This window comes from Biomphalaria glabrata, chromosome 2, assembly GCF_947242115.1.
Source record: "Biomphalaria glabrata chromosome 2, xgBioGlab47.1, whole genome shotgun sequence".
In the NCBI taxonomy this organism is placed as follows: domain Eukaryota; kingdom Metazoa; phylum Mollusca; class Gastropoda; family Planorbidae; genus Biomphalaria; species Biomphalaria glabrata.
Window position 1 is genome coordinate 8,476,076 of NC_074712.1, and position 27,674 is coordinate 8,503,749.

General features: G+C 35.2%; 1 protein-coding gene across 1 annotated transcript; it reads right to left on the bottom strand.

Annotated features, from left to right (window-relative positions):
• On the bottom strand, nucleotides 1-27,602 carry LOC106080055 (uncharacterized). The gene is made up of 10 exons (XM_056018965.1): nucleotides 27,268-27,602; nucleotides 24,187-24,334; nucleotides 23,030-23,233; nucleotides 22,024-22,142; nucleotides 14,673-14,820; nucleotides 13,394-13,597; nucleotides 11,070-11,188; nucleotides 5,562-5,695; nucleotides 4,081-4,181; nucleotides 1-2,927 (listed from the first exon to the last, which is right to left on the bottom strand). Exons 1-10 carry the CDS (start codon nucleotides 27,293-27,295, stop codon nucleotides 2,663-2,665), a joined length of 1,470 nt encoding a protein of 489 aa, XP_055874940.1. The 5' UTR covers nucleotides 27,296-27,602; the 3' UTR covers nucleotides 1-2,662.
• Nucleotides 27,603-27,674: the final 72 nt, after the last annotated feature.

The following is a 27,674-nucleotide window of genomic DNA, read 5'->3' on the forward strand; positions in this document are numbered from 1 at the left end:
TTCATTAACACTTTATGTTTCATTCACTCTAATGTTATTTTCAGTTAGTGAAGAAGGAAGAGAATAAAACAAATGAAACAAATATGAGCTTTGCATTACAAAATTTTAAAAATGTTATGACAATATATCAATATACATAAAGTTGATATTCTATTTGTAATGATTTAAGCAACACATGATTAGATTTTTAAAAAAAATCGTTTTATGCATAGCAATATAAATTATCATTGAAATCAATAATAGTCTTTTCAGTCTTCCAATGGCTGTCTAAGCCTTTGTGTATTTGCATAAAATGGGGGCTAATCCTTGACAATCAAACTTTCAATGTATCACGTCTATAGAATACGAAAGTTTTGATATATTTTAAAAACCCTATACAATTTGAATGCAATTTTAGCAGTACAAATCTAATTTTTAAGATTATTCACTTGTAGCAAAAAAAAATAAAATTCATGTTATGTAGTTAGCTACAGCAATCTATCAATATGGAGTCCTTGACGTTATTTCTCTATTTATTTCAGAATCTCTTCTAATCCTCCTCTTCATTTTCTTTCGTTTAAGTTCCATTATTTCGCCACATTATTTCTAAATTTCGCTTTGTCTTTTTTTTTCTCTTATTGTATTTTACTGTTTAAGAATGTCACAGGAATCTTAGAAATCAAAATTGATAACTGTGATTACTTTATTATGAAAAATCTCAAATACATTTCTTTACGACTAATTGTTAACTGTTCTAGATGTTTCAGTTTTCATGTTTGTATAAGATTTATTTGACTGCATTACGTCATCAAAATTAAAGTTTATACTTTGGAAGTTAGAATAACCACAGTGCCTCGGTATTCAGTATTTCCCCAAATTTATTAGCATTGTCATAGTGATAGAAAAAAAAAGTACAAATTTCTTTGGTTTGTCGCTCGTTAAGTGTTTGTGGGTCGTTTTTTTTTTCAGCCGTTGATGATTTAAAAATCACACACCTACACAAGTCGTCGACTTTATAAATCACGTTTAATGTAAATTTCATTAACTTTAAAAAAGTTTTAAATTCTGAGATCATTCAGTCAAAAACAGGCGATAGATTTCATGGTAATATAATAAGCTACTTTTCAAACCATAAAAAACATCATCTGAATGTGCTTTCGCCAGTTAGTGTTGTTAACATTCAGTACTGAATACTAAATATTAATAAAAAGCTAATTAAAAAAAAACATTCTTGAATATTTGAATACGTTCAATCTATTTCAATTTGTTTATTTAGAATTTATAAAAAAGCACTGACCAAATTGTACAGATTACTAATTTTAAATGGAGTAGTGAAATTCGCCATGGCGACCATAATACTTCAAAGATAGAGCAGTGAGATTTATAACAAACGAATATTCACATTTGACTAAAGTAACACCTTTAGTAAAATCACTAAATTTAGAAAGCCTTAAGGATAGAAGACTCAAACGTAAGATACCAATTATACATAAAACACTGAACCATAATTTTCAAATACAAAAACAAAATCGAATAAAATATTTAGAAAGACACAAAAATAAAGGTACATTCTTCGTTCCATATGCTAAGACAAATTTGTACAAATACTTCTTCTTCCCTAGTGCTATTAGAGCATGGAATGGGTTGCCTGAGCTAGCCAGGAAAACCAGTGACTTAGCAGAATTTAAGTCATTGCTTATTATGCATGACTAAATGCATGACAAGTAGGACGTAATCATCTTCTTTTTTGAAGTAACATCAGTATTATATAAGACAAGATAAGATACTTTAAGACACTGGCCCCAAAACAAAAAACATTTTGTGGAATGCTGGTGATCTGGAAATGACTGAGCAGATTAGATATAAGACAAGTAATCTGAACACTATAGCTGCGTCTAGCATATAATTAGATCTATAGTTACATCTAATTAAATCTATAGCTACATCTAATTAGATCTATAGCTACATCTGATTAGATCTATAGCTACATCTAATTAGATCTATAGCTACATCTAATTAGATCTATAGCTACATCTAATTAGATCTATAACTACATCTAATTAGATCTATAGCTACATCTAATTAGATCTATAGCTACATCTAATTAGATCTATAACTACATCTAATTAGATCTATAGCTACATCTAATTAGATCTATAGCTACATCTAATTAGATCTATAGCTACATTTTATTAGAGCTATAGCTACATCTAATTAGATCTATAGCTACATCTAATTAGATCTATAGCTACATCTAATTAGATCTATAGCTACATTTTATTAGATCTATAGCTACATCTTATTAGATCTATAGCTACATTTTATTAGAGCTATAGCTACATTTTATTAGATCTATAGCTACATTTTATTAGAGCTATAGCTACATCTAATTAGATCTATAGCTACATCTAATTAGATCTATAGCTACATCTACGTTTTATATACTAATAATATAATAATATTAATAAAAAAAGAAAATAAAGCAATAGTTTATTTAATTGACTTAGAAAATCTTTAAAATCTGTTTAATATGTATCGCCGTAGGCCGCAGCTGGGGCTGCGTAGCCACGAGAAATACTACATTTATCATTAATCTTCGGACTCTACGACAAGCCTTATTCCTTATTATTATTGTTAATGTGTGTCGGCTAATTTAATGATTTAACCGACATTTTAATTCTAATTATACTAGGAGCTTTGTATAGTTGTTCTCGCTTTCATTTTGGGCTCTATCCTCGAGTTGGTCATAGTGAGACTCTACTGGGCTCACCAGAACGTTTGACGGTACTGGGGCGTTCTCCTGTGGAGTGCTGTGGGCGATGCCCTTGGCGGAGTCTGCTACGGTATTGACGTACACATTTTCCCCATAGTTCTTATCTGCCTCACTATAGTGCGGCTGGTCCTCGTATCCAGGGCTAGACATTTGTTGAGGAAAGGGCGGCATGGGTCTAAGAATAAAATAAAATAAAATATTATTCAAGTATAGAGTCAGGTGTACAAAATACGCTTACAAAAGCTAGACATCTAGGTAACATGTAAATCATTGGTTCTCAAACGTCCACCTTTAACGGCTCCCCCCCCCCCCCAGACGAAAAAAAAAAAAATTTCCACAACAGCTTGAGTTGTTTTTCAATATTCTTAGCAGCACAAATGCATTCTTCTAAAGTCTAGAGAACATTTCCTCCTTGTAAACATTACAAAAATAAATAAAAACTTAGTCAAAGAAGAAGGCGGTACTGGCCAAGGGAGGGACATTAGGGGTACATGTATCGCTCATACGTCTGTAATAGGCGTGATCGTAAGAAGATCATTTTTCTATTAAAGCAAGACATAAAAGTTGTCAACAGGGCGATTAACGGTAGTCGGTAAAAAATCTACCGTTCTGTGATGAAAATGGTCAAATAAATTCCCAATAGCGGTGAGCTATTGAAATGTCTTCTTGAAAACAACAAAAGTTCGTTTAGATAGATCTATGAATCAATGCTTCCACCTCTCAAGCAAGTCCAAATAGTATTTCTCCATATTGCTTTTTTTTACAAAGCTTATATCAAGCCACTTCGTCAGACTGACTGGTAAAAATTTTCCACATGTTATTTCTCCCACATAGAACCTCGGGTTAAGCTGAAATTTCGCACAATTATTTCTTTTACCTGACAACACAAGAATCAATTTAAACATCAACAACAATGAGTTACTTAACTATTAGTAATTAATTTTTTGTTTGGTATCTCAAACAAAGAAAAGAAATAGTACTTGACTGAAGTGGTGGTATAAGCTGAATTAGTTCCCTTTATAGATTGTCATTTGAAGCTTATTACAAATGTAATTAGATGACTGACTGATCGAAACTAATTGATACACATAACCCTTAAAGTGCTGAGCTTTTTTACAGTGAGTGCAAACAAAATGGAATTACAATCCTGATGTTTACAGGCTAAACTATCACGCGCGTTTTAAGGGTTAATATAAACTATGCTTTTTTTACTTTGTACAAACAAACTTTGTATTTTGCTTTTTTTTTCTTTCTGTTCCCCCATCGGGTCACAAACGCTAACACGATGTAGATCTCCTAGACACAGGTAACTACCACTCGTCGTCTACCTGTACATCATTCCTGTTACGGCTGGCTCTAAACAGTCCCCGTCGTCCTGAGCTCCTGGAAGTCCTGGTGTATGAAGAGACTGTCTGTAGCCGGTGTAAGACTGAAACAAAGCAATGAACAGTGACGTCAAACTCTGAAGGAGATATACCAAATCTCATAACGGGGCAATTGACAAGCATTTTGGTCTGAATTGAATTTGTTTTAAAAACATTAATACAGTATTTATTTGTCGGTGGATTTGTGTTGTTAGAAAGACTTTGATATTTTTTAGAAGCTGAATAAAAAATCTAACAAGCAAAATAAAAAAAAAATATTTAAAAATAAAACAGCTTATACTAATGTGTATCAATCAGGCATGTAAATAAATTTGTAATAGTTATAGACTTACAATAATAAATCTGTGTGATAAGAATTTTTTTTACCAATTGTTTTTATTTAGCGCTATTTAATGTTTTAGCGTTCTCAATACGCTATGTTTCTATCACTTGTATGGACCAGTTGGAAAGAGAAAAAAGAACGGCACATCTGGGTGATCGCTTTTTAAATGTATTTTAAAAAGGGAACGATTTGAATTTGTACTTGTGGGTTAAAGGCTTCGCAGGCTTCTCAAGCCAACCCGGTAACCACTCTGCTTGCGAAGAGTCTATTTGGGCAATCGGTAAATGTGGCCTAGACAGGGTTGTAGTTGTTGATACTTTGTAGTGTATAGTTTCTGATATTCTTTCTGAAAATATTTAAAACTGTCTAGTACATGCCTAACGGTTGTCTGTGTCGGCGATGTTGAAATTGTTTGTGAACAAGGATGTGGCGAGGTGGGGTGGGGGTTGGGCTAGCTGGGGCATGTGACCATTGACCACTGGGGTGATGATTGGCAATTTTTTGGCAATTTTTCCTTCTACCATAAGACTCCTACTCTGTCCCAGCACAGCTATTGGAATGACATTGGCAGGGGCTCTCATTTCCTGGATCGCCAGTTTCTGCCACTTGAAGCCGGCGAGTGTTAGTTTTCATGGTAGCCATAGGCTCCAGGCCATGCACCCGTTTCTGATCTGTGCTGAATCGCTTCTTGCTGATTAGGTGTTCTTCTACACACCCTTTGTATATGCCCAGATTCACCACAGTTCCAGCAACGGACCCTGATCGCACGATGAGCTCCCTGTGACCGGCTTGGCTTATACTCTTTGAGAACCTCCATCATCCGTCTGAGCACTTGTGTTAGATCTTCTTCTTGGACTTCCAGTCTCCGACCATGATAAAATGTTGTTGGTTGCATTCTTGGCGGCTTTATAGGACATAGCGTACACAAGAGCTTCGCTGGCCTTACGTTAGCCACTAACTCTAATAACTTTTTTTTAGCTCTGGGTCTCAAACGGCATCGATGAAGGCATCAGTGACGGTTACTTCGAGGAAAAGAAAAAGAGTACAGAAGAAGAATAAAAAACCACAAAAAAAGACGAAACGAAAAAAAAAAAATAGGAACCTTTTTTGATTTCTGTTTTCTTCTTCTATACCACCAAATGCCGAGGCAGAGGATTAGAAGTAGAAGAAGAAAACTTCCGACACCAATCCCAATAATGACTGGCAACTTACTCTCGCCTTGAACTTGATGTTGATCTAGAGAGTAGAAGGTATGAAAAAAAATGTTTTTAAGATACATATATATATGTATATATAATTCTTTGTGTCGCCTGACAATGCGGAACACCACGCGCGCACGCCGACTCTCTAACCCTCGATGAAAAAGTCATGAAAAGATTACTTTTTTATTTCTGCAAGTCGGACTAGAGTTACCCCACCTAACTTTCGCGGCGACAGAGAGCGCGGCTGAGGAAAAAAAAGAGGGGGGAGAAAAAGTAATCTACTTCTTCTTACGTCGCCTAACCATGCGGGACACCACGCACGCACGCCGACTCTCTAACCCTCCTTCCCCTCCCTCCCGCCTGCACCCGCGCCTTCCTCGCTCTCCATGCATGCGCACACAGTCGTTAGCCCAAAACCACCCATTTGGACAATGTGTCTTCAGGAAGTGTTCACCTGTCACTATGTATGTTACGCCGCAGGTCGGCTAGTACTGTTTTAATCCTGCTCCCGCGCCGACACTAATGGTGCGCACGAGCACACAGTTTAACACGATGGATAGACGACATATTGATTGGAGAGGACGGAGTTTTAGATCCTCCTGAAGTGATCTGCAGGTTATGGGAGTCTGAACAGTCTGGGATTTAGTGCCGTCCTGCGTGCCACAAGTGAACTGTATTGAGTCCATGTCTCAGTGTGTATTTTATAACTGTAAATGAATAAATCGTCTCTTATTACCCCATTCGTCCAGTGCTTACCTTAGATTTAGTAAAGTAAAGTAAAGTTTCCCTTTCAGACCTTGTGGTCTATAGGGGCAGATGATGTAAAGGTCATCTGATTCTGTGGCCTACGGTTAACGAAGTTGTCATGAGGCCAGAACAAAGACCAACCGCCTTTACTTTTCCCCAACTTTTGTCAGGTTCCCATTAGAGCTGGGTGGACTCAGAGGCGCCCAAAGATCCCCGAAAAAAACAACCCAGTTTTCACCAGGATTCGAACCCGGGACCCCCGGTACGGAAGCCAAGCGCTTTACCGCTTAGCCACCGCGCCTTCTTTACCTTAGATTTACTACAATACATTTACGTGATGCAAAAATACCCAGACTTCCCACCCAAAGGGCGCGGTGTTATTTAGCCACGAAACTTCTTCTCACAGTGCACCATGAAGCCTTTGCACTCCACGATTTTATGTGGTGATGTAGCCCAAGCGTGATGGTGGATGCTGGTCGAGTGGGCATGCTATTCGGACTGTCGTCACGATAATTCTGTGTTCAAACCCTGCATCCGACATCCCCTGCTTTCTTACATGAGGTTTGGCGTTGGACATTACTAAATAACAAAATGAACTTGATTGTTGATGCAGACATTTCTACCATTCCGTGAAAGCTCGCTAATTTGTCTCACTGAAACATAGCTAAATGCAATTATTCCCGACACATCAGTAGACTTTGATGCGTTTCTTTTGTACAGATCAGAGAGGACAACAGATAGTGGCAAAACAAGAGGAGGAGGACTGGTCATTTATGTCAATAAACAGTACTGTTGTGTCAACAATATCTCAATCAAAACTAAAATGTGCACGACCGATATTGAGCTTCTATGTAACAATCTCAGGCTATACTACCTACCGAGAGAGTTTACACAATTTTACGCCATATTTGTGTATATACCACCTACAGCCAACAAAGAGAAAGCAGCAAAACATTTACTAGAAATTGTACATATACTTAAGACTAAAAGTTCTGATGCTGTCCGACTAGTTATGGGAGATTGCAATCATTTTTCGTTAGTTCAACACTTGCCAACTTATAGTCTTAATTGTCAATCAAGGCACGATAAAACATTGGACATGTGTTATAGCAACATAAAAGTGGCCTACACATCTCAATCGTCATTTCGCCTTGGAGAGTCAGACCACACAATTATCCATCTTACACACACGTACAAACCGGTTTTAAAAACAACAAAACCCGAAGTACAGTCCATCCAGTCACGGTCTGATGACGCTGTTTTACAGCTAAAAAGTTGTCTGAAGCAGATTGGGACATGTTTGTAAACAACTGCCCAGACAGATGAACTTAACACAACTGTTAATTCGTACATCCAGTTCTGTGAAAACATAATTATATAAAAGAAGAAAATTAAAAAAAAACATTCAGTAATAATAGACCCTAGATGACCAACATTAAAAATTAACAATCTGTCATCATCGAGAAGTACATAGAAGTCTATTTATAAAGCGCTGGTTTATGAGTGTCTATGTGTTGTTGTGATGGTGAATACGGCAGTCCGCTTATCGGAATATTTCTATACTCGAGCATAACGATATTTGGATCTTTCCCACTTTTGTATGCTTTGAATACTTTTTCTTTTTCACAAAACATAAACAACCAACAATGACGTAATATCATATAATATTAGCGCAGAATCTTCTTCATGCAGTGGAAAATTATGAATTTTTTGCCTATCTGGAATTCTGGTCAAAGCTCCTGCGCCCTATTAATATAGCTCAGAAGAAACTACAAAAGTCTGGACTGCATATACGGGTAGCTGCTGAAGAAATTAGTAACCTTTCATGCTTTCTGCAAAATGATAAGAAACTGACAAAAAAACAATCCATCGAAAAAGCAAAAGAAGGTAGTGAATACTATGGATTCCCTGTAATCAAAACAACCAGAAGAAAGAAAAGACTTAATGGGAAGTTGAGTTCTAATGTAGGACTGTCAATAGAACTGCAATTCAAACGTGTTGCGACAGAAGTGCTGGACAGATTTCATATGGAGATGAAGGACAGATTCCAAAGGCTGGAAAGAAAATGGATACCTTTGGGTTTCTTCTTGAACCAAGACACCTGTTAGATGAAGACACGCTTATGACAAACTGTGCTACTTTTCCTGTTTGTATGATGAAATAAATGGCAAATCGCTTTTTTAATTGTCATTGATGCACGAGCACTTTTCATCAACAAACCAGTAATACAATCACCAATAGACATATTGAGGAAACGGCTTCATATGGTAATTACGTGTGCTCAAACCTTACAACCTCCTCCGAATACCGCTATCTAAGGACACTTCAATTACGTCTTGTGAGAGATCATTTTCAAAGCTCAAGTTCATCAAAAACTATCTGAGGAGCACAATGACGCAAGAAAGGCTTAGCATGGCTTTAATGTCAGTGAAATCACAAATACTAGAAAGTATCGATGTAGTTGATGTTATAGATGTCTTTGCTTTTAATGTCAGTGAAGTCACAAATACTAGAAAGTATCAATGTAGTTGATGCTATAGATTTCTTTGCTGCACAGAATGCACGACTTGAAGCGATATCAATTTAGATTTGTCACTTGTGCATTATTTAGCTAATAAACAACGGTATTATTCATTAAAAGAGTCTTAATGATTATTTTTTGTTAAGTTTACTGATTTACTGAACCAATTTATTTTGGGCTTATATATTTTTGCGTACATTATCTCATGTCATATTTCGAATGTCAAAATGCAAGGGGCCCCCAAAGAGGTAAATCCCCCCGGGCCCCTAATCCATAGTTACGCTCTGTTAGCACCGCTGATATAATAAAGCTAAACCTAACAAGAATCAAAGAATGCTAACCTTTATTTTAATTTTTATTAAAGCACGTAAGGTCACCATGTTCCGTAGGTTTTAAATCATCTATTTATTGTAGAATATATATATTTAAAAATTTAAGCGTGAGAACTTGACAACATTGTAAATTAAATTGAAATCTATTGACTTCGAAAACTTTTTTTTAGTTCATCTTCAATTCTACATGCCTAGAATTTAGCACATTACATAGATCACTAGCGAATCCAGAACTTTTGAGTCGGGAGGGGAGGGGGGGAGTCGATTTTTTTTCAAAACCCTTACCTTAGTTCCTCTTTCAGACGATGTAATCTATAAGGCAATTCATATAAATTGTCATCTGTTTCTGAGTGGACCCAAAGATTGAACTAAAAATCCCAGTCTTCACCAGGATTAGAACTCGGTCCCCTAGCGTTTGTTAGGGGGCGCATCTCAGACCCCAAGCGTTCTTTTGGATTTTTAGATTTATAAACGCACTGCCATGGCGTCTAGAGTTCATTATCTACCCTATTATAAAAGGCATCTTAAATTAGGTGAAATAACGTGGGGGCAGGGGAGAAAAGGCCTGATACTGAAGTGTGAGTGACAATCGAAGCTAATGTAGCGTAAGTGTGCCTTTATGTGCATATTAATCGTAACATTACATGTCGAGCGAAACCTCTTGTAATACTAAGAAGGGGGCAATGTTATGACTTTGCCATGCGCACCGCCATCCAAGATAGTGCAGAAAGAAGGTGCGCACTATCTGTGACCAGACAAGTAGGATGTTGACATTAAGAGACAAACGATTTCCGCCCAAGCTAGAGAGCCAATATGGAGATGCTGTGCTCAAGGCAGATGCCCCTTTGTGTTTGTCATGTCTCCGTGTAAATAAACGTCTATGTCCTCGTTGAGTTGCCTCCCTTCAGTATAGGCTTATTTTCGGTCAGCGTAAGAATTCTACAGAATTTCCATAACAATGGTTAAACACTCTGGGATAAATTCGACACTTTTACCCCGCGCAAAACGGATAAAATTGATTTGGCGGATACATATTAAAATGTCTAATTATTTAAAAAAAACGCAACTTTTGAATAAAGCTTTTACTTGATAAATATTAAACTATGAATATATTGGCCCTAACCTCATTGCAAATACAACCGATTTTTTTTTCCCTAGAAAAAAATAAGATACCCCCTAGCCCCCGTCACGTCCCACATCGTATAAAAGCTGATTTAGATTGAGGGGAGATTACCTGAAAACAAAAAGTAATTGTTTTAGAAAAAAATATTTTAAAAAGATGTTAATGTTTAAGTAATTAATTTTGTATGACACTGCGTTTTGTTACAGAACTATATTTACCATTGAAAAACTTTGGAAAAAGGAGACAACTATCAAAGCAAAGTCAGCCTTTAATCTTAATTGTATGTATTTTAAACAATTTAAATATACATCCCCCATGAATGAGAGCAATCGGCCAAAGTTGTTTAAGCAATATAAAAATTCAAGATTCAAAAGTTTGAGTATGTGACGATTTAGAAAAAGTATTTGGACTAAAAACTCATCTACTTTGTTACACTTATAAGTTTCTTATAAATTCTACATTTTCCAAAACAAAGTCTTACTTCCCATATTCGTAACTGATTCACGTTGGAAAATACAAATTTTAGAACATTAGGAATTACATAATTACTGTCGCCATATTTGACTATCATATTCACGTTAAGGACCCTACATTTCATTCCCTTTCCCTTTTCAATGTACATCATATGACAACACAGGACATCACGTGACAACTAAGTGGTTTAAGAAAAAAACAATGGATCTACCTGACTTTGCAATTTGTTTACACTTGGACTGCAGATTTAGTATTTCATCGTTGAAGAAGGCCTCCACTAATCTATGACTTTGGGTAGAATTGCAGATTTCCTTTCTGATTTTGGCGCGCCTGTTTTCAAAATGACAAACAAAAAAAAATTATTTAAAAAAAATGCTTTAAAAAAAGACAATACCTCCTTTAAGATAAGATAAGATAAGATAATTTTTATTGGTCCAATTAAATGGAAAGTCAGTTAGACTACAATTAACCACCTCACCGTAGCTACTGTAACAATAACAATATAAATGCATATACGAACAACATTCACACACGGGGTATATACACACTCACAACAAGCGCTTTATGAATTAGACTTCTATGTACTTCTCGATGACGATAGATGACTTTCTAACACTCTGACCGAAAGTGGGATAAAGGAGTTTTAAAATCTTTCTGTTTTGGTCCTAATGGAAAGGAGACGACCACTTCGTTTAGATCTGTTGTAACAAGTTTTAATGAGTGCAAGTTGTCTTTAAGAATCGTGAGTGTTTTGGAAAGGCATCTTTCATGAAAAAGTTCTTCAAAAGATGATATACAACTTATACAACAAATAGAGCAATTATTTTGCTCTTAAAAACTAATGAATGTGAGATAAAAAAAAAGAAACAAAGGCGCCGAAATTTTGTGATTGATTTTTAGCGGCACCAAAAGGGGAAAAGACGCTATTAGTTTTGTGTGGAATGTCCGTCCGTCCGTCCCGTTTAGATCTCGTAAACTAGAAAAGATAGTGAAAATCCGACATCATAATATTTTAGATCATTCAAAGTTCTGATACAACGGCTACTTTTTGTCTTTTCTGGAAGCGAAAAACCTAAATTTTTAAAATCACTTATGCAAGCAGTTTTTTTTCATAAAAATACACCACTTTTACAACTATTCACTATTAATAGTAACAAACAAGGGACGCTCTTAAGTAAGGGAGATGATCATTTACCATATTTTTAACACATTTAAGCAAATGGTTTTAGATTTTTTGTCAAAAATTTTTCTTACATTTGTATTGCAAAGTTAAGTAAGTTGTGTTATACTATTACATTTACGCAAAAATTGTTTACTTTTTTTTTTAACGCAGAGCAGCTGTATAAACACATAAGCCATAGAACAGTGATGCCCAACCCAACTCGACCTGTGGGCCGTTTTAATTTCGAACACTCGTCTCGCGGGCCACCTGACCGAAAAGCTACATCAATTAAATAAAATTGTTCTGAAAATATTTTTCCAGAACCTCTTGGATTTAGTTCTACATTCATGTGATATTAGACGATTATATTTTTTCAGAAAATAACTTCATTTCTCTACTTAAATGTTAGCAACAGTGTAGGTAACTTTAAAACCGACTCATTTAGTTGTAGTTAATCAATCTTTTATTCGGGGTTCAAAACAAGGATACCGCCATATTTATTTTATAATGCTGATATATTTGCTGTTGCAGTTTTTTAATAGCCACACTTTCTTTATAACACAAAGATATTGGCTTATTATCCATACAAAAAAAGTAATGATCCGCCAACTTTTCCTGTAAGAGTCTACATTTCCTGTTCATAAACGCACAAAAAGGAAAGGTCATGGTATCAATACATCAGAGAAAATATGAGAGACCTAATGTAGGTAGAGATACATTTTTTAACCTTTTTTGTTTTGGTGGAGGGATTTTCTCCACTTAGTGCCTACGTTTCGGAGGGCCGGAAGGTACCACGTAGCGGGCCGGATCTGGCGTATTAGGGCCACACTGCCATAGAACAAACACTTAACTAAAGGAAAAAAAATATTCAGAATTTTTTTTTTCCTGAGGAATAAGAGATGGACCCTTTACAAACAATTAGATCAATTACATAATCATTATAAGACATCAGTTAGGCAAGGTTCACATCTAACTTTACATTCACTTTCACATATCCTTTGGTCTGCTGGACCACTGGGGCACCACACAGGATCTGTCAACATTCTTTCTCCATTCTTCTCTGTCAATTGTCTTTGGTAGAATTTCATTCTGATATTCTTTTTGAATATATTGAAACCTGTCTTTTTACCTCTCTGAGTGGACCATTTTGACGGCCGATTTAAAATTTGAATTTAAAATCCTCCTTAGTGGTTTTGAGGTTAAAACCCCCTCTTCTATTAAAAAAATGCAAACGACAGTCACAGTCACAGTTCCCGTAAAGGGAAAAGCCACTACTATTTATATTTGGTCTGGCTGTTTGTCTGTTTCGTTTGGATATCAACAACTACAAAAGATATTGAGGATTTTACATATCAAAAGTTTGTGTTACTAACAGACATATTTCCTCAACTCTGTTTGTTCTCTCAGTGTACCCATATAAATTTCCTAAACATGTATTAATGCCCTTCCACGTCTTGTTGTTGTCGAGTTGATTCTGCAAATTGTTTTCAAGGTCTTCTCGAATCTCTTCACGTTCAGTTGCCTCGCACTTTCCTGTCAGAGTTGTGTATGTGTCATTGTTAGTTCTGTACACCAGGCTAGAATCAAAGCAGAAAAGAACGCATATAAGAGTATTGTTATGGAGTTTGTGTAAGTATTGAGTGTTTCTATGGTGACGGTGGGAAGAAGTTAGCGATTGGCTGTTAATGATGCAAGATAAGTGGCATTTTAGTCAGCGGTCTTAGGTAGGAGAGGTGAGACCAGAACATGAGACTGAAAGATATATTTGTTCAAAATATCATTTTATATTATTACAAAAGTCTACTGTATTTACTGCATTTAATCACAAGGTTGATTGTGTCTATATTATAACAAAATATATCTATATATATAATTCTCTTTATGGCCCAACTATGCGGGACACCAAGATGAAAAAGTCATGGAATAATAATTCTTTTATTTCTGCAAGTCGGACTAGAGTTATCCCACGTCACTTTCGCCGTGACAGAGAGCGAGGCTCCGGAATAAAAAGGGGGCACCTTATCCTACGCGGGTTTGCTCGCATTTATTATTATTCACAAAAGAAATTATTCAAATTATTTCAAGTTATACAAGTTTAGAAAATTACTTCAGTATGAAATGTGAACACTGTAGGTGAAAACGTGTACCGATAACACAGTGTTATAACGACTAGATCAAGATGTATTGTAAATCTATCTAAAATTAAAAGCCCCCCAAATTATCCCAGTGAATATAAAGGAATATTAAAACTGTTTTGTTGTGTTTTTTTAGGGGGGTGTATAGTGTACAATATGGTTTGTGGAGATGGGTTATCTTAAGATTACTACTGACTCAAACGTACCAGCATGTTTTATTGAGACTTAATATTCACTATAATTAAAACTAGATATAATTTAATGCAAAGCATTTAAAAACCCACACTAACCCAATTAAACTCAACCATCTAACCTCACACAATAAAAAGCCTAGATTATTCTTACTACTGATTCAAACGTACCAGCATGTTTTATTGAGACTTAATATTCACTATAATTAAAACTAGATATAACTCAATGCAATGCATCTAAAAACCCACAATAATCCAATTAAACTCAACCATTCTCCCCACACAATAAAAAGCCTAGATTACTCTTACAACTGATTCAAACGTACCCGCATGTTTTATTGAGACTTATATTATCCCCTGTGATGATTGTCAGTTGATTCTCCTCTGTCACCAGTTTGTCTATACAACCAGTGAGTTTAGAGCACTTCTCTTTCAGGATATCTGCATATTTATCTATGTAGGCAGCATTCCCTTCTGTGGAAGATGTTAACAGAATGATGCACATTCGAGAATAATTTAAGAAAATACATTTCAAAAGATTTTTTTTTACGCTACATGACATTTGTGTATTTCTTATTGGTCATACCTGGAGACATTTGACCTATCTGGAGACATTTGACCTATCTGGAGACATTTGACCTATCTGGAGACATTTGACCTATCTGGAGACATTTGACCTATCTGGAGACATTTGACCTATCTGGAGACATTTGACCTATCTGGAGACATTTGACCTATCTGGAGACATTTGACCTATCTGGAGACATTTGACCTATCTGGAGACATTTGACCTATCTGGAGACATTTGATCAAGATGTCGTATAAGTTGTATAGACAGGCAGGTGTTTTAATATAAAAGGTATTGAAGATTAGATATATAGATAGATTATATATATATAGATATAGATATAGATATAGATATAGATATAGATAGATATAGATAGATATAGATATAGATATAGATATAGATAGATAGATAGATAGATAGATAGATAGATAGATAGATAGATAGATAGATAGATAGATAGATAGATAGATAGATAGATAGATGTTTGGATTGATGGATGGATGGATGGATGGATAGATACAAGTATTACACAGATATCGATTTAGTATCAATAAAATATGCTTGTTAAAAGGTAAATATATAGACATCTCACCAAAGTAGTTTATTATTTGAATGTACTCAAGATAAAAATTCATCAAAATCTATACTATAAAGTAGAATGTAAGGCGTATGTATGTGCCGAATAAAAATAAAAACCGTTTGACCAATTTTGATAAAACTTGGCAGAAATGTTCCTTGGGTGCTAACTTAGATCGTAGTGTATGTATTGTAGCCCTAAAACAAACTTAAGACCCTCAAAAAAAGTTTTCCAACTCTATGAAAGCATTATAACTTAAAATCGATCTAGGCTATGTTTACCATATTTACATGAAAAAATCGAAAGGATCTAGACCAGTGGTTCCCAAACTTTTTTTTATCTCGTAGACCCCTTGCCATGTTTTCTTGTTTTCGGTAGACCCCCTGCTAAACTTATATTGCATTTTTTGCAAATTAATCAACTCCATTTTTTAAAACTAGTTTCTAACTGTATTGAGTGGAAGAATGAAAAAGTAATTTAAAGCTACATTTAAAGTTACGGAGATTTATCTTTTTTTATTCATAAAATTCAAATTTAAACCAATTAAAATAACAATGAATATTTATTACTGGAATCACCAAACACACTGGAAATGTGTTTTTTTTCTTGCACGTCTATTATCCGTTGCTATGGATATTATCTTTTATATAGGAATTTGTTATTCTATGATGTAATCATCAAACATTAAATATGAATTAATAATTAATTAATTTGCCTTAAGTATCATTGTAAATTTTTTTCAAAAAAGCGAAGTTTTTCGTGTATCTTTTTTTATCTTTCACGTGTGGCTCAAATATTGGGTAATCAGAACTGTTTTCACTACAGGAGAAGGGGTGAAGGTGAGTAACTGGCCAGTAACTTTGAGCAGGAAGGGCTCATTAGCCTTGACTTGCTGCCCACCTAGCAGAAGGAAAACTGAATTCTAACCTCCGCTACGTGCAGCTTTTCCCAAACACTGGAGACGTTTTGTGGGTCAACCCTGTTAAAAATAAGGAGCTGGCGACCCTTAGGCAGCTTGCATCACACAGCATTACATTGTGTCAGAGCCTGTGACACCGCTTATCCAAAACACTGTATGTTTGTTGTTTGCAAAGAATTACATAAGAAGCTTTTAATTTTATAACTCATGCCACCAATGTGCCATTGAGCTGTATTGTTGCTTAAAGAAATTGTTTTAATAATGGGAAGCGTGGTCGAGAGGCGCTTGAACTTGGCTTGGCTACCTAGAAGGGAACGCGAGGTTCGACACCCGACTCGGGCAGAGTTGTGTTTACAAAGCGCCTAAAGGCAGCACGGAAAAACAACTCCTAGATACCCCCCTCCCCCCCCCCCCCAATGGTCCACAAATGAGATAAGCATGAAAGTAGCGCTATATAAAAGCTATAATAATAATAACATCTGATGTAGGTTTGTGCAAAACAGTTTTTAAAACTACAACGGCTGATAAAATCAATGTGTTTACCTGCTTTAGCTATAAGTTAAGAGCAGTGGGGAGGGGGGGAGAATTTTAAGATTCCCCGGGCCCCCAAATTGGTGTTCAAAATTTATTTGTTAATACATATTTGTTAATACATAAATTAATATATTTGATTGACAAATAATGCACGTCGTGAAGCGATATCAATTGAGATTTGACACTTGTGCATTATTTAACTAATAAACAACGGTATTATTCATTATAAGAGTCTTAATGATTATTGTTTTGTTATGTTTACTGATATACTGAACCAATTTGATTTTTGCGTGTCATATGTCGAATGTCAAAATCCAAGGGGCCCCCAAAGAGGTCAATGCCCCCGGGCCCCCAAATCCCTAGTTACGCCCCTGGTTAAGAGATATTGTAAGACGCCTACAAACCATCATCTTCTATACATGATGTCGAAGAGGGATTTTGTGGGTCTATTCTGAACCGCTTATTTGACATGGAAAGAATGAGTCCCAATTTTAAATAATCAACGCTGTACAGTCTTTCTTTTTGTTAAACATTAGTTACATGTAGACAAAATTAAGCTATTGAAATAAGTATAGAAATTAAATGCAACACTTTTTCGCTTGAATAGCATGATACATATTTAAAGGTTTAACTAAGGTACAAATCATAGTTAGTTTAGGAAATAATTACATTAATGGGATGTGAGCATTGAAGTCGCAACCTGATTAAATGAAATTTATTATCGTAGACCCCCGTGGACATCTCATAGAACCCCAATTTATTTTTTATCTTTTGTAGACCCCTTGGAAGTCTTCGTAGACCCCTGGGGTCTATATAGACCACTGATCACTGATCTAGATCTAATTTTAGAAACTACACTTTGCGCAGATAGTTTTTTACTTTGACACATGAGAATATAAGATATAGTCTATTGATTTCATTATTTAATAAAATTAAAATTAACCTTCAAATTTGTGTTTTAAAAGCATTTTTACATTAATTCGTTCCTTATATCTGCGAATTTATAATTTCTGAGGAGCATTCTTTCATTAGACATTATGCGAAATGTTACGAAACTCTCTTTTCCTAGGTCTAAAACTCTTATTCAACTCTAAAGATGATAGAACTTCTCTTCGCAAAGAAAGTTTTATAATTAAACACATGAACATTAATTATAGTCCATTCATTTCATATTTTAATCAAACATTCAAATTTGTTTTTCTAAAGCATTTTACATAGTTCTAGACCTACATTCGTTCGCCAATGTTTTCATAAAAAAAATGAATGCAGGTCAATTAGCTATTTTTTTCATTTATTCATTCATGCATTCGCTTTTTTTATAACATTATTTTCTTTAATTGTTTCTAATGCACTATATCAGTGACTATATCAGCAATACGCAAGTTAAGACCCAGGGGCAGTGAGTAATATCTGTCTAGTACTTTCATAAAGAATCTCTCTCTCATATATATATATATAATTCTCTTCATGGCTTAAGGTTTGGACACCAAGTAATGGAAAGATCGTTATTTTATTACTACAAGTCGGTCGGACTAGAGTTACCTCAAGTGATTTTAGAGACGAAAAAAAAGAGGGGGTGGGGAGAGAACAAGTAGTATTCACCCGTCACTAAATAGCAGGGCTGGACTTAACCATTGTGGGGCCCAATGCGAAACGGATTTTGTTAGGCCCAGTTTGATAGGGATACGGATAATAAGTGAAAATTAAGAGTTTGTAATAGAAAATATATTCGTCTTTGCATTTTATTCATTCTTTACTAGGCACAGAATTACTACACTAGTCTTGAGTGCAGCGAAGTCATACAGTATATCATATGAATTCTGTTTCCTACATAGATCACGCTAAATAGCAAGAATTACCAAATCATTCAATCTATCATTAAGAATTGTTGACATTTAGTAATTCTTTATTAGTTTGAGATGCGAGAAGCTTCTTTCATTAGATTTCACAATTGCGTGATAATGCCGTTTTTATTTATCGCGTGTAGGATTGGCGTTTTCCATATTGAATGACACCCCAAAATGACATTTTTTGCCTATATATTTCAGGAGATTTGTATGAGTTTTCAAAAGATTTTAATAATTTCCGGAGATTTCCATGACTGTTTCGTATATTTTGTAATTTCATGAGATTTCCAGGAGCTCCTGGTAAATCAGGAGGCCGCGGAAAATCTGTAATAAGTTATAAAATGGTTTTATTTAATAATTTACATCGAGGATTCTCGTGAGGCCTATGACAGTGCGTTGCACTAAGGCCGAACCGGCGAAATAGCGGCGTATGCTACGCCTTGGGTCGACTATATATATATATATATATGTAATTCTCTTCATGGCTCAACCATTTCTGACACCAAGAAATAAAGGAAAGGTCACTCTTTCATTTCTGCAAGTCGGACTAGAGTTACCCCACGTTACTTTAGCGGTGAAAAAAGAGGGGGGTGGAGAATATGTAGTATTCACCCGTCATTAAATAGTAGGGCCGATTTAAACATTGTGACCAAGAAAAGACATCCACTGTGAATGAGAGCAATAGGCAAAAGTTCTTTAAGCAATATAAAAATCCAAGTTTGAGAAGGTGTTATGGAAGACGATTTGGAAAAAAGTATTTGGGTTAAAAAAAAAAACTCATCTCCTTTGTTACACTTAAAAGTTTCTTATAAATTCTACATTTTCCAAAACAAAGTCTTACTTCCCATATTTGTAACCATGGGCGTAGCCAGGATTTTTTTCGGGGGGGGGGGGGTTTGGGGGGGATTTTTTTTCTCCCCCGCCCCCCCTCCCCGCGAATTTTTTTTTATATGTATTTATGTGTGTGTGTGTGTACATTATCTTTATTACATTCTGACCCTTCATTCTTTCAGAAGACGTTTATTGTGCCCTAGAATATGTTCTTCCATGAGTTAGTGGAAAAATTGTAGATTCCCCGCCTTTACTAGCAAGGGGGTCTGGGGGAGCGCTAGGAAAGCAGTATTTCTGGTATTGAAAGCCAGCAAAATGCATTTTCTGAGGTATCTACACTGCATTTTCTTGCTAATAAAAAGTTTTATTTCAAAAACTAATGTGCTATTCTTACTGACTTAGACCCTCCAGCGCCGTTCGGAGCATTTGCCGTCAAGCTGTTTCCATAAAAATCTGTCCCTGGTAATGTCTGAAGCCTCTTCCCACCTGCCATGAGGACCTCCATGAGTGTGTGGCGTCAAGTTGTACTAGGATATCATCGCAACTCTTCTTATGCGTAATTCATTTTGTCGGAGAACATGTCCCGCAAACCTCGTGCGACGCTCTCTCACTATCTTACTAAGGGGTCGACTCCCATTTCGGCAAAGGATTTCCTTGATTTAGACCCGATCTCTATAACTGACTCCTAAAATCTGTCTTAGCCATCTTTGTTGAGCCACATTTAGTGTTTTTTCAATTTCGGCAGATGACTATTCACTGCACTTTATTAATGGAGCCCGGCCACTGGTAAAAATGTGTAACCTCTCTTGAATACGCTCTTGGAATTAAGTGACTGTAGTTTGCTTTAGATTTTATATCGAAAAGAGAAGTTTTATCGTCAAAATCATCTGTTAGGGGTTTTCCACCTCAAAATGCTCTGTAGGGGGGATCCTAAACTCAAAACCATCTTTTAAAAAAAGCCATCTGTAGGAGAGGGGTTTAAACTCACAACCCCCGATGGATTGGCTACGCTCAAATAATTTTAGTGTGTAATTTGCTTTTTTTTATATTGAAGAGGTATTTTTAGCATCAAACATCCCTGAAGGGGGGTTTAAACTCAAAACCCCTTTTGGCAACGCTCATAGCAGAGTGCGTAATTTGCTTTTTTTCTTACACTGAAGATGTATTTTTTAGCTTCAAACCCCCCTGGCGGGGGGTTTAAACTCAAAACCCATTTGGCTATGCTCATAGATATTAGTAATTTGCTTTTATTTATATTGAAGAGGTACTTTTTAGCTTCAAACTCCACTGGAGGGGAGTTTAAACTCTAAACCCCTTTGACTACACTCATAACATTTTGAGTGTATAATTTGCTTTGTTTTTATAATTAAAGAGGTATTTTTTACCTTCAAACCCCGCTGAAGTGGGGTTTAAACTCAAAACTGAGTCAAAACACATTTAGCTACGCTCATAACATTTTGAGTGTGTAATTTGCTATTTTTATATTAAAGACGGGGTATATCGTATATTTTGGAGGGAGTTTAAAATCAAAATCTTCCTCAAGTGGAATTTGGGGATTTTCGTTTGCATTTTTTTTTTTTGTTTTTTTTTATAGAAAAGGGGAATTTAACAGCGAAAACCCCAGATAGGGGGTTTTAAACTCAAACCCCCCCCCCTGGTAGGTTGTTTTAAACTCGGACCCCCTGGTAGGGGTTTTTAAACTCGAACCCCCCTGGTAGGGGGTTTTTAAACTCAAAACCCCCTGTGCTGGGGCAAATGATGGTTTAGTATTAAAATCTCACCTAAAATAAACAAAATCAATGCAAAAAATCAGTCACTAAATTTCGACCTCCCCCCTGCGGGGGGGGGGATTTCATTTCGGTGGGGGTTTGAACCCCAAGAACCCCCCCCCCTGGCTACGCCCATGTTTGTAACTGATTCACGTTGGAAAATACAAAATTTTAGAACATTTGGAATTACATAATTACTGTCGCCATATTTGACTATCATATTTACTGTGGAAAAGGAAGGGGCAATACAATGTAAACAATTCATCACATATGTTCTCTATCCACTTTATATTTATATATTACAAATTATTGTATTTGACATCGGAAGGGGGTGACGATATAGATATAAACTGATTAAAATATAAACAATTGGTAGGCCTATATATTCTTCCAAAAAATATAATAATTGTGTAAAAAAATTTAGTTAATGTATTAAATTTCGCCCAACCCTCTCCCCCGCCATCTGCTGTGACATAGATCTACATAGAAAACAAAATGGAATCGTATCTATATCTTAGTCACGTTAAGGACCCTACATTTCATTCCCTTTCCCTTTTAAATGTACATCATATGACAACACATGACATCACGTGACAACTAAGTGGTGTAAGAAAAAAAAACAATGGATCTACCTGACTTTGCAATTTGTTTACACTTGCACTGCAGATTTCGTATTTCATCGTTGAAGAACGCTTCCACTAATCTATGACTTTGGGTAGAATTGCAGATTTCCTTTCTGATTTTGGCGCGCCTGTTTTCAAAATGACAAACAAGAAAAATATTTTTAAAAAATGCTATAAAAAAGACAATACCTCCTTTAAGATAAGATAAGATAATTTTTATTGGTTCAATTAAATGGAAAGTCAGAAAGTCAGTTAGACTACAATTAACCACCTCAGCGTAGCTACTGTAACAATAACAATATAGATGCAAATACGAACAACATTCACACATGAAATAGATACACATTCACAACACAATTTTTAAAATCACTTAAGCAAGCAGTTTTTTTTTCATAAAAATACACCACTTTTACAACTATTCACTATTAATAGTAACAAACAAGGGAAGCTCTTTAGTAGGGCAGATTACAATTAACCATATTTTAAACATATTTATGCAAATGGTTTTAAGATGTTTTGTCAAAAAATATTTTTTTTTACATTTGTATTGCTAAGTTAAGTAAGTTGCGTTATACTAACTATTACATTTACGCAAAAATTGTTTCCTTTTTTTTTTAAAGAGAAAAAATCCTTTTAGTATGCATATAAGTTGGACATAATTTAAAACAACACTTAATACGAATCCATTCTTCTCTATCAATTGTCTCTGATTGCACTGCACCTTCAGATTCCTTCTGAAAATATTGAAACCTTCTTTTTACCTCCCTGAGTGGACCATTTCGACGGCCGATTTAGAGTTTGTGTTTTGAATTTAAAACCCTCCTTAGGGGTTTTGAGGTTAAAACCCCCTCTTCTATAAAAAAAAATGCAAACGACAGTCACAGTCACAGTTCCCGTAAGGTGAAAAGCCACTGTTATCTATATTTGGTCTGGCCGTTCGTCTGTTTCGTTTAGATATCAAAAAAACTACAAAAGATATTGAAGACTTTACATATCAAAAGCTCGTGTTACTAACTGACATATTTCCTCAACTCTGTTTGTTCTCTCAGTGTACCCATATACATTTCCTAAACATGTATTAATGACTCTCCACTTCTTGTTGTAGTCGAGTTGATTCTGCAAATTGTTTTCAAGATCTTCTCGAATCTCTTCACGTTCAGTTGCCTCGCACTTTCCTGTCAGAGTTGTGTATGTGTCATTGTTAGTTCTGTACACCAGGCTAGAATCAAAGCAGAAAAGAACGCATATAAGAGCATTGTTATGGAATTTGTGTGTGTGAGTATTTGTGTGTTTCTATGGTGACAGTAGGAAGAGGCTAGCGATTGGTTGTGAATGATACAAGATAAGTGACATTGTAGTCAGCGGTCTTAGGTAGGAGAGGTGACTCCAGAATGTGAGACTGAAAAGATATATTTATTTAAAATATCCTTTTATTTTATTACAAAAGTCTACTGTATTTACTGCATTTAATCACGTTGATTTTGTCTATATTATAAAAAAAGTAATCTATATATATTAAAAATAAGTAACTTATATATATAATTCTCTTTGAGGATCAACCATGCGGGACACCAAGATGAAAAAGTCATGGAAAGATAACTCTTTTTTTTCTGCAAGTCGGACTAGAGTTATCCCACGTCACTTTCGCTACCGTGACAGAGAGGGAGACTCAGAAAAAAAAAAGGGGGAGGGGGGGGCGTATTCTACGCGGGTCGGCTCGCATTTAGTATTGTCTACAAGAGAAATTATTCAAGTTATTTCAAGCTTTTCAAGTACTTCAGTATGAAATGTGAACACTGTAGGTGAAAACGTGTACAGATAACACAGTTTTATAACGCCTAGATCATCATGCAGAAGATGTACTGTAAATCTATCTAAAATTAAAAGCCCCCCAAAATTATCCCTTTGAATATAAAGGCATATTAAAACCGTTTTGTTGTTTTTTTAGGGTGTTTATAGTGTATAATATGGTTTGTGGAGATGGGTTATCTAAAGATTACTCATGATTCAAACGTAACAGCATGTTTTATTGAGACTTAATATTCACTATAATTAAGACTAGATATAATTCAATGTAATGCATGTAAAAACCCTTAATATTTTAATTAAACCAAACAAATATCCACACAAAATGAAAAGCCTAGGTTACTCTTACAACTTATTCAAACGTACCCGCAAGTTTTATTGAGACTTATATTCTCCCCTCTAATGATTGTCAGTTGATTCTCCTCTCCCACCAGTTTGTCTATACAATCACTCAATTTAGAGCACTTCTCTTTCAGGTAATCTGCATATTTATCTATGTAGGCAGCATACCCTTCTGTGGAAGATGTTAACAGAATGATGCACATTCGACAATAATTTAAGAAAATACTTATCATATATAATACAGACGTTACTTCAAAAAAGAAGATGACTAGGTCCTACGCGTCATGCATTCAGTCATGCACATTAACCAATGACTTAAGCTCTGCCAAATCACTGCTTTCCCTGGCTAGCTCAGGCAACCCTTTCTATGGCACTTGGGAAGAAGGAGCATTTGTACAAATCTGTCCTAGCATATGGAACGAGGAGTGTGCCTTTATCTTTGTGTCTTTCTGAGTATTTTATTAAATTTTAGTTTTGTATTTGAAGATTATGGTTCAGTGTTTTATGTATAAGTGCTACTTTACTTTTAAGTCTTATATGCTGAAGGATTTTTAAATTTAGTGATTTTACTAAAGGTGTTACTCTAGTCAAATGTGAATATTTGTTTGTTATGAATCTCACTGATCTATTTTGTGTCTGTTCCAGTTTCTTAATGATTTCTTGAGTTGAGGGGTCCTAAACAAAGGATGCATATTCTATTATTGGCTTAACCAAGGTTAAATAACATTTTAGTTTTTATGTTCTTATTTGATTTATAGAAGTTTCTTTTAATAAGCCCTAATGAGGCCTAATGATTTGTTTGATTTTTTTATAGTTTCATCAATATGGGGATTCCATGACAGTTTTTCATTTATTATAACACCTAGGTATTTTGCGTATTAAGTTTGTGTTACTGATTTACCATGAATAAGATAAGTGGAATTAATTTGTTTTAGTTTTTTTTTTTTACTCTTAACAACTGACATTTTTCTGGGTAGAAAGACATGCTCCAATTTGATTCCCATTTCTGTAATTCATCTAATTCTCTTTGTAAAATTTCTGTATCTTGTGTTGTTTTTATTGTTCTATATATTATGCAATCGTCTGCGAATAATCTGACTTTTGTTCCTGAACTAATGCAATTTGGTAAATCATTTATGTAAATTAAAAATAGTAGTGAACCCAAGACTGTTCCTTGAGGTACACCTGAGTTTACTGTGATCGGTGTTGATTTAGAGCCATTTATTATTACAGTTTGTTCTCTCCCTATCAGAAAATCTTTAATCCATTGATGCAATTGACCATCAATGCCAAAATATTAAAAAATTTTAAGCAAACTATGGTGGTGAACTTTGTCAAAAGCTTTGAAAAAAATCTAGTAAGATAGCATCTATTTGCTTACTATTATCTAAACCTTTTGAAAAATCATCAATTAGTCCTATTAGTTGTGTTTCACATGATCTATATTTCGTAAAGCCATGTTGGTATGGAGTTAGGACATTATGTTTGTCTAAGTGTTGTGTGATGTTGCTACATATTATGTGTTCTAGGATTTTACATGTGATGCTGGTAAGTGATACTGGTCTGTAGTTTCCTGGGTCAGATTTGTCTCCTTTTTTAAATAGGGGGGTGACATTAGCTTTTTTCCAGTCCCTTAGTACTCTGTCCTGGTTAAGCGATGCCTAAAAAAATATTTTGAACACTGGTGCTAGCTCATTGCTTAGTTCTTTGAGTAATCTAGCTGGAATACCATCAGGTCCAGATGCTTTATTAGGTTTGATGCTGGCTAATAGTTTTTGGATTCCCTTTTCTTGTACTTCTATATCCTATTTTGTCTACTTGGTTCAAATTAAGTAATATGTCTTTGTCTCCTGGGGCTGTAAATGCTGATGCAAAGTATTTGTTTAGGATGTTAGCTTTACTTTCATTATCATTATGTGTTAAGTTGTCTTCTCCTTTTAATTGCGCTATGCCTGTTGTTTCCATTTTCTTAGACTCAATGTATGACCAAATGTTTTTGTTGTTATCTTTAGATATTACATTGTTTATGTATTCACTCTGCAGCTTTTTGGGTTAGGTGTTTAATTTTTATGTACGTTTTATAAACTCTTTCTGCCTTAGTTTCCAAAGTAGTTTATTATTTGAATGTACTAAAGATATACATTCATCAGACTGCTTTCATAAAGAATCTATCTACATATATAATTCTCTTCATGGCTCAAGAATTTGGACACCAAGTAATGGAAAGATCATTCTTTTTTTTTTCTACAATTCGGACGAACTAGAGTTACCCCACGTAATTTTAGAGGCCAAAAAAAAAAAAAGAGGGGGTGGGGGAGAACAAGTAGTATTCACTCGTCACTAAATAGCAGGGCTGGATTTAACCATTTTGGGGCCCAATGCGAAACGGATTTCGCAGGGCTCAGTTTGGGTAGGGATACGGATAATAAGTGAAAATTAAGAGTTTTTATTAGAAAATATATTCGTCTTTACATTTTATTCATTCTTTACTACGCACAGAATTATTACACGAGCCTTGCGTGTAGCGAAGTCATACAGTATATCATAAGAATTCTGTTTCCTACATAGATCACGCTCGATAGCAAGAATTACCAAATGTTTTAATCAATCATTGAGAATTGTTGACCTTTAGTAATTCTTTATTAGTTTGAGATGCGAGAAGCTTCTTTCACTAGATTCCACAATTATGTGATAATGCCGTTTTTATTTATCGCGCGTAGGATTGGCGTTTTCCATATTGAATGACACCCCAAAATGACATTTTTTGCCTATATATTTCAGGAGATTTGTATGAGTTTTCAAAATATTTTAATAATTTCCGGAGATTTCCATGACTGTTTCGTATATTTTGTAATTTCGGGAGATTTCCAGGAGCTCTTGGTAAATCAGGAGGCCGCGGGAAATCTGTTATAAGTTATAAAATGGTTTTATTTAATAATGTATACACCAAGAATAAGCGCGGGTCCTATGCAAGTGTGAGGCCCAATGTGGTCGCATTGGTTGCAGTGGCCTAAGGCCGGCCCTGTAAAATAACGGCGTATGCTACGCCGCCGGACGACTATTGATATATATTTTAAATAAATATAGCCAACAATTAAAACTTACCCACTGCCTTGCATTGAACAGCTGCCATTATTAATTTTTTTTAATGCAAATAGAAATAAACTATGGTAACTACGTAGCTGTGGAAGCTGAAATTATCCCTAATTTAAAGTTAATCTTACTTTGAACTTAAAACAAAATTCCTTAATTTGTAAAAAAAATATCAAGAAAGTATTCTCAGAACATCGAAATCATTTACTCATAAAAATTGCTGTTTAATGTTTAGATACAAATATTTATAGAAATAAAATAAATTATAGCCTTAACATAGCGTTACTTTCGTGCTAATAGCATACTCAGAACGCTATGTTCCAATCACATTTGTGGAGGAGTGGGGGGAACGGGTGTCTGGGAGAGGTTTTGTCCGTACTGTATACTATTTCTAAGTGATACACCAAGTGAGGACATGT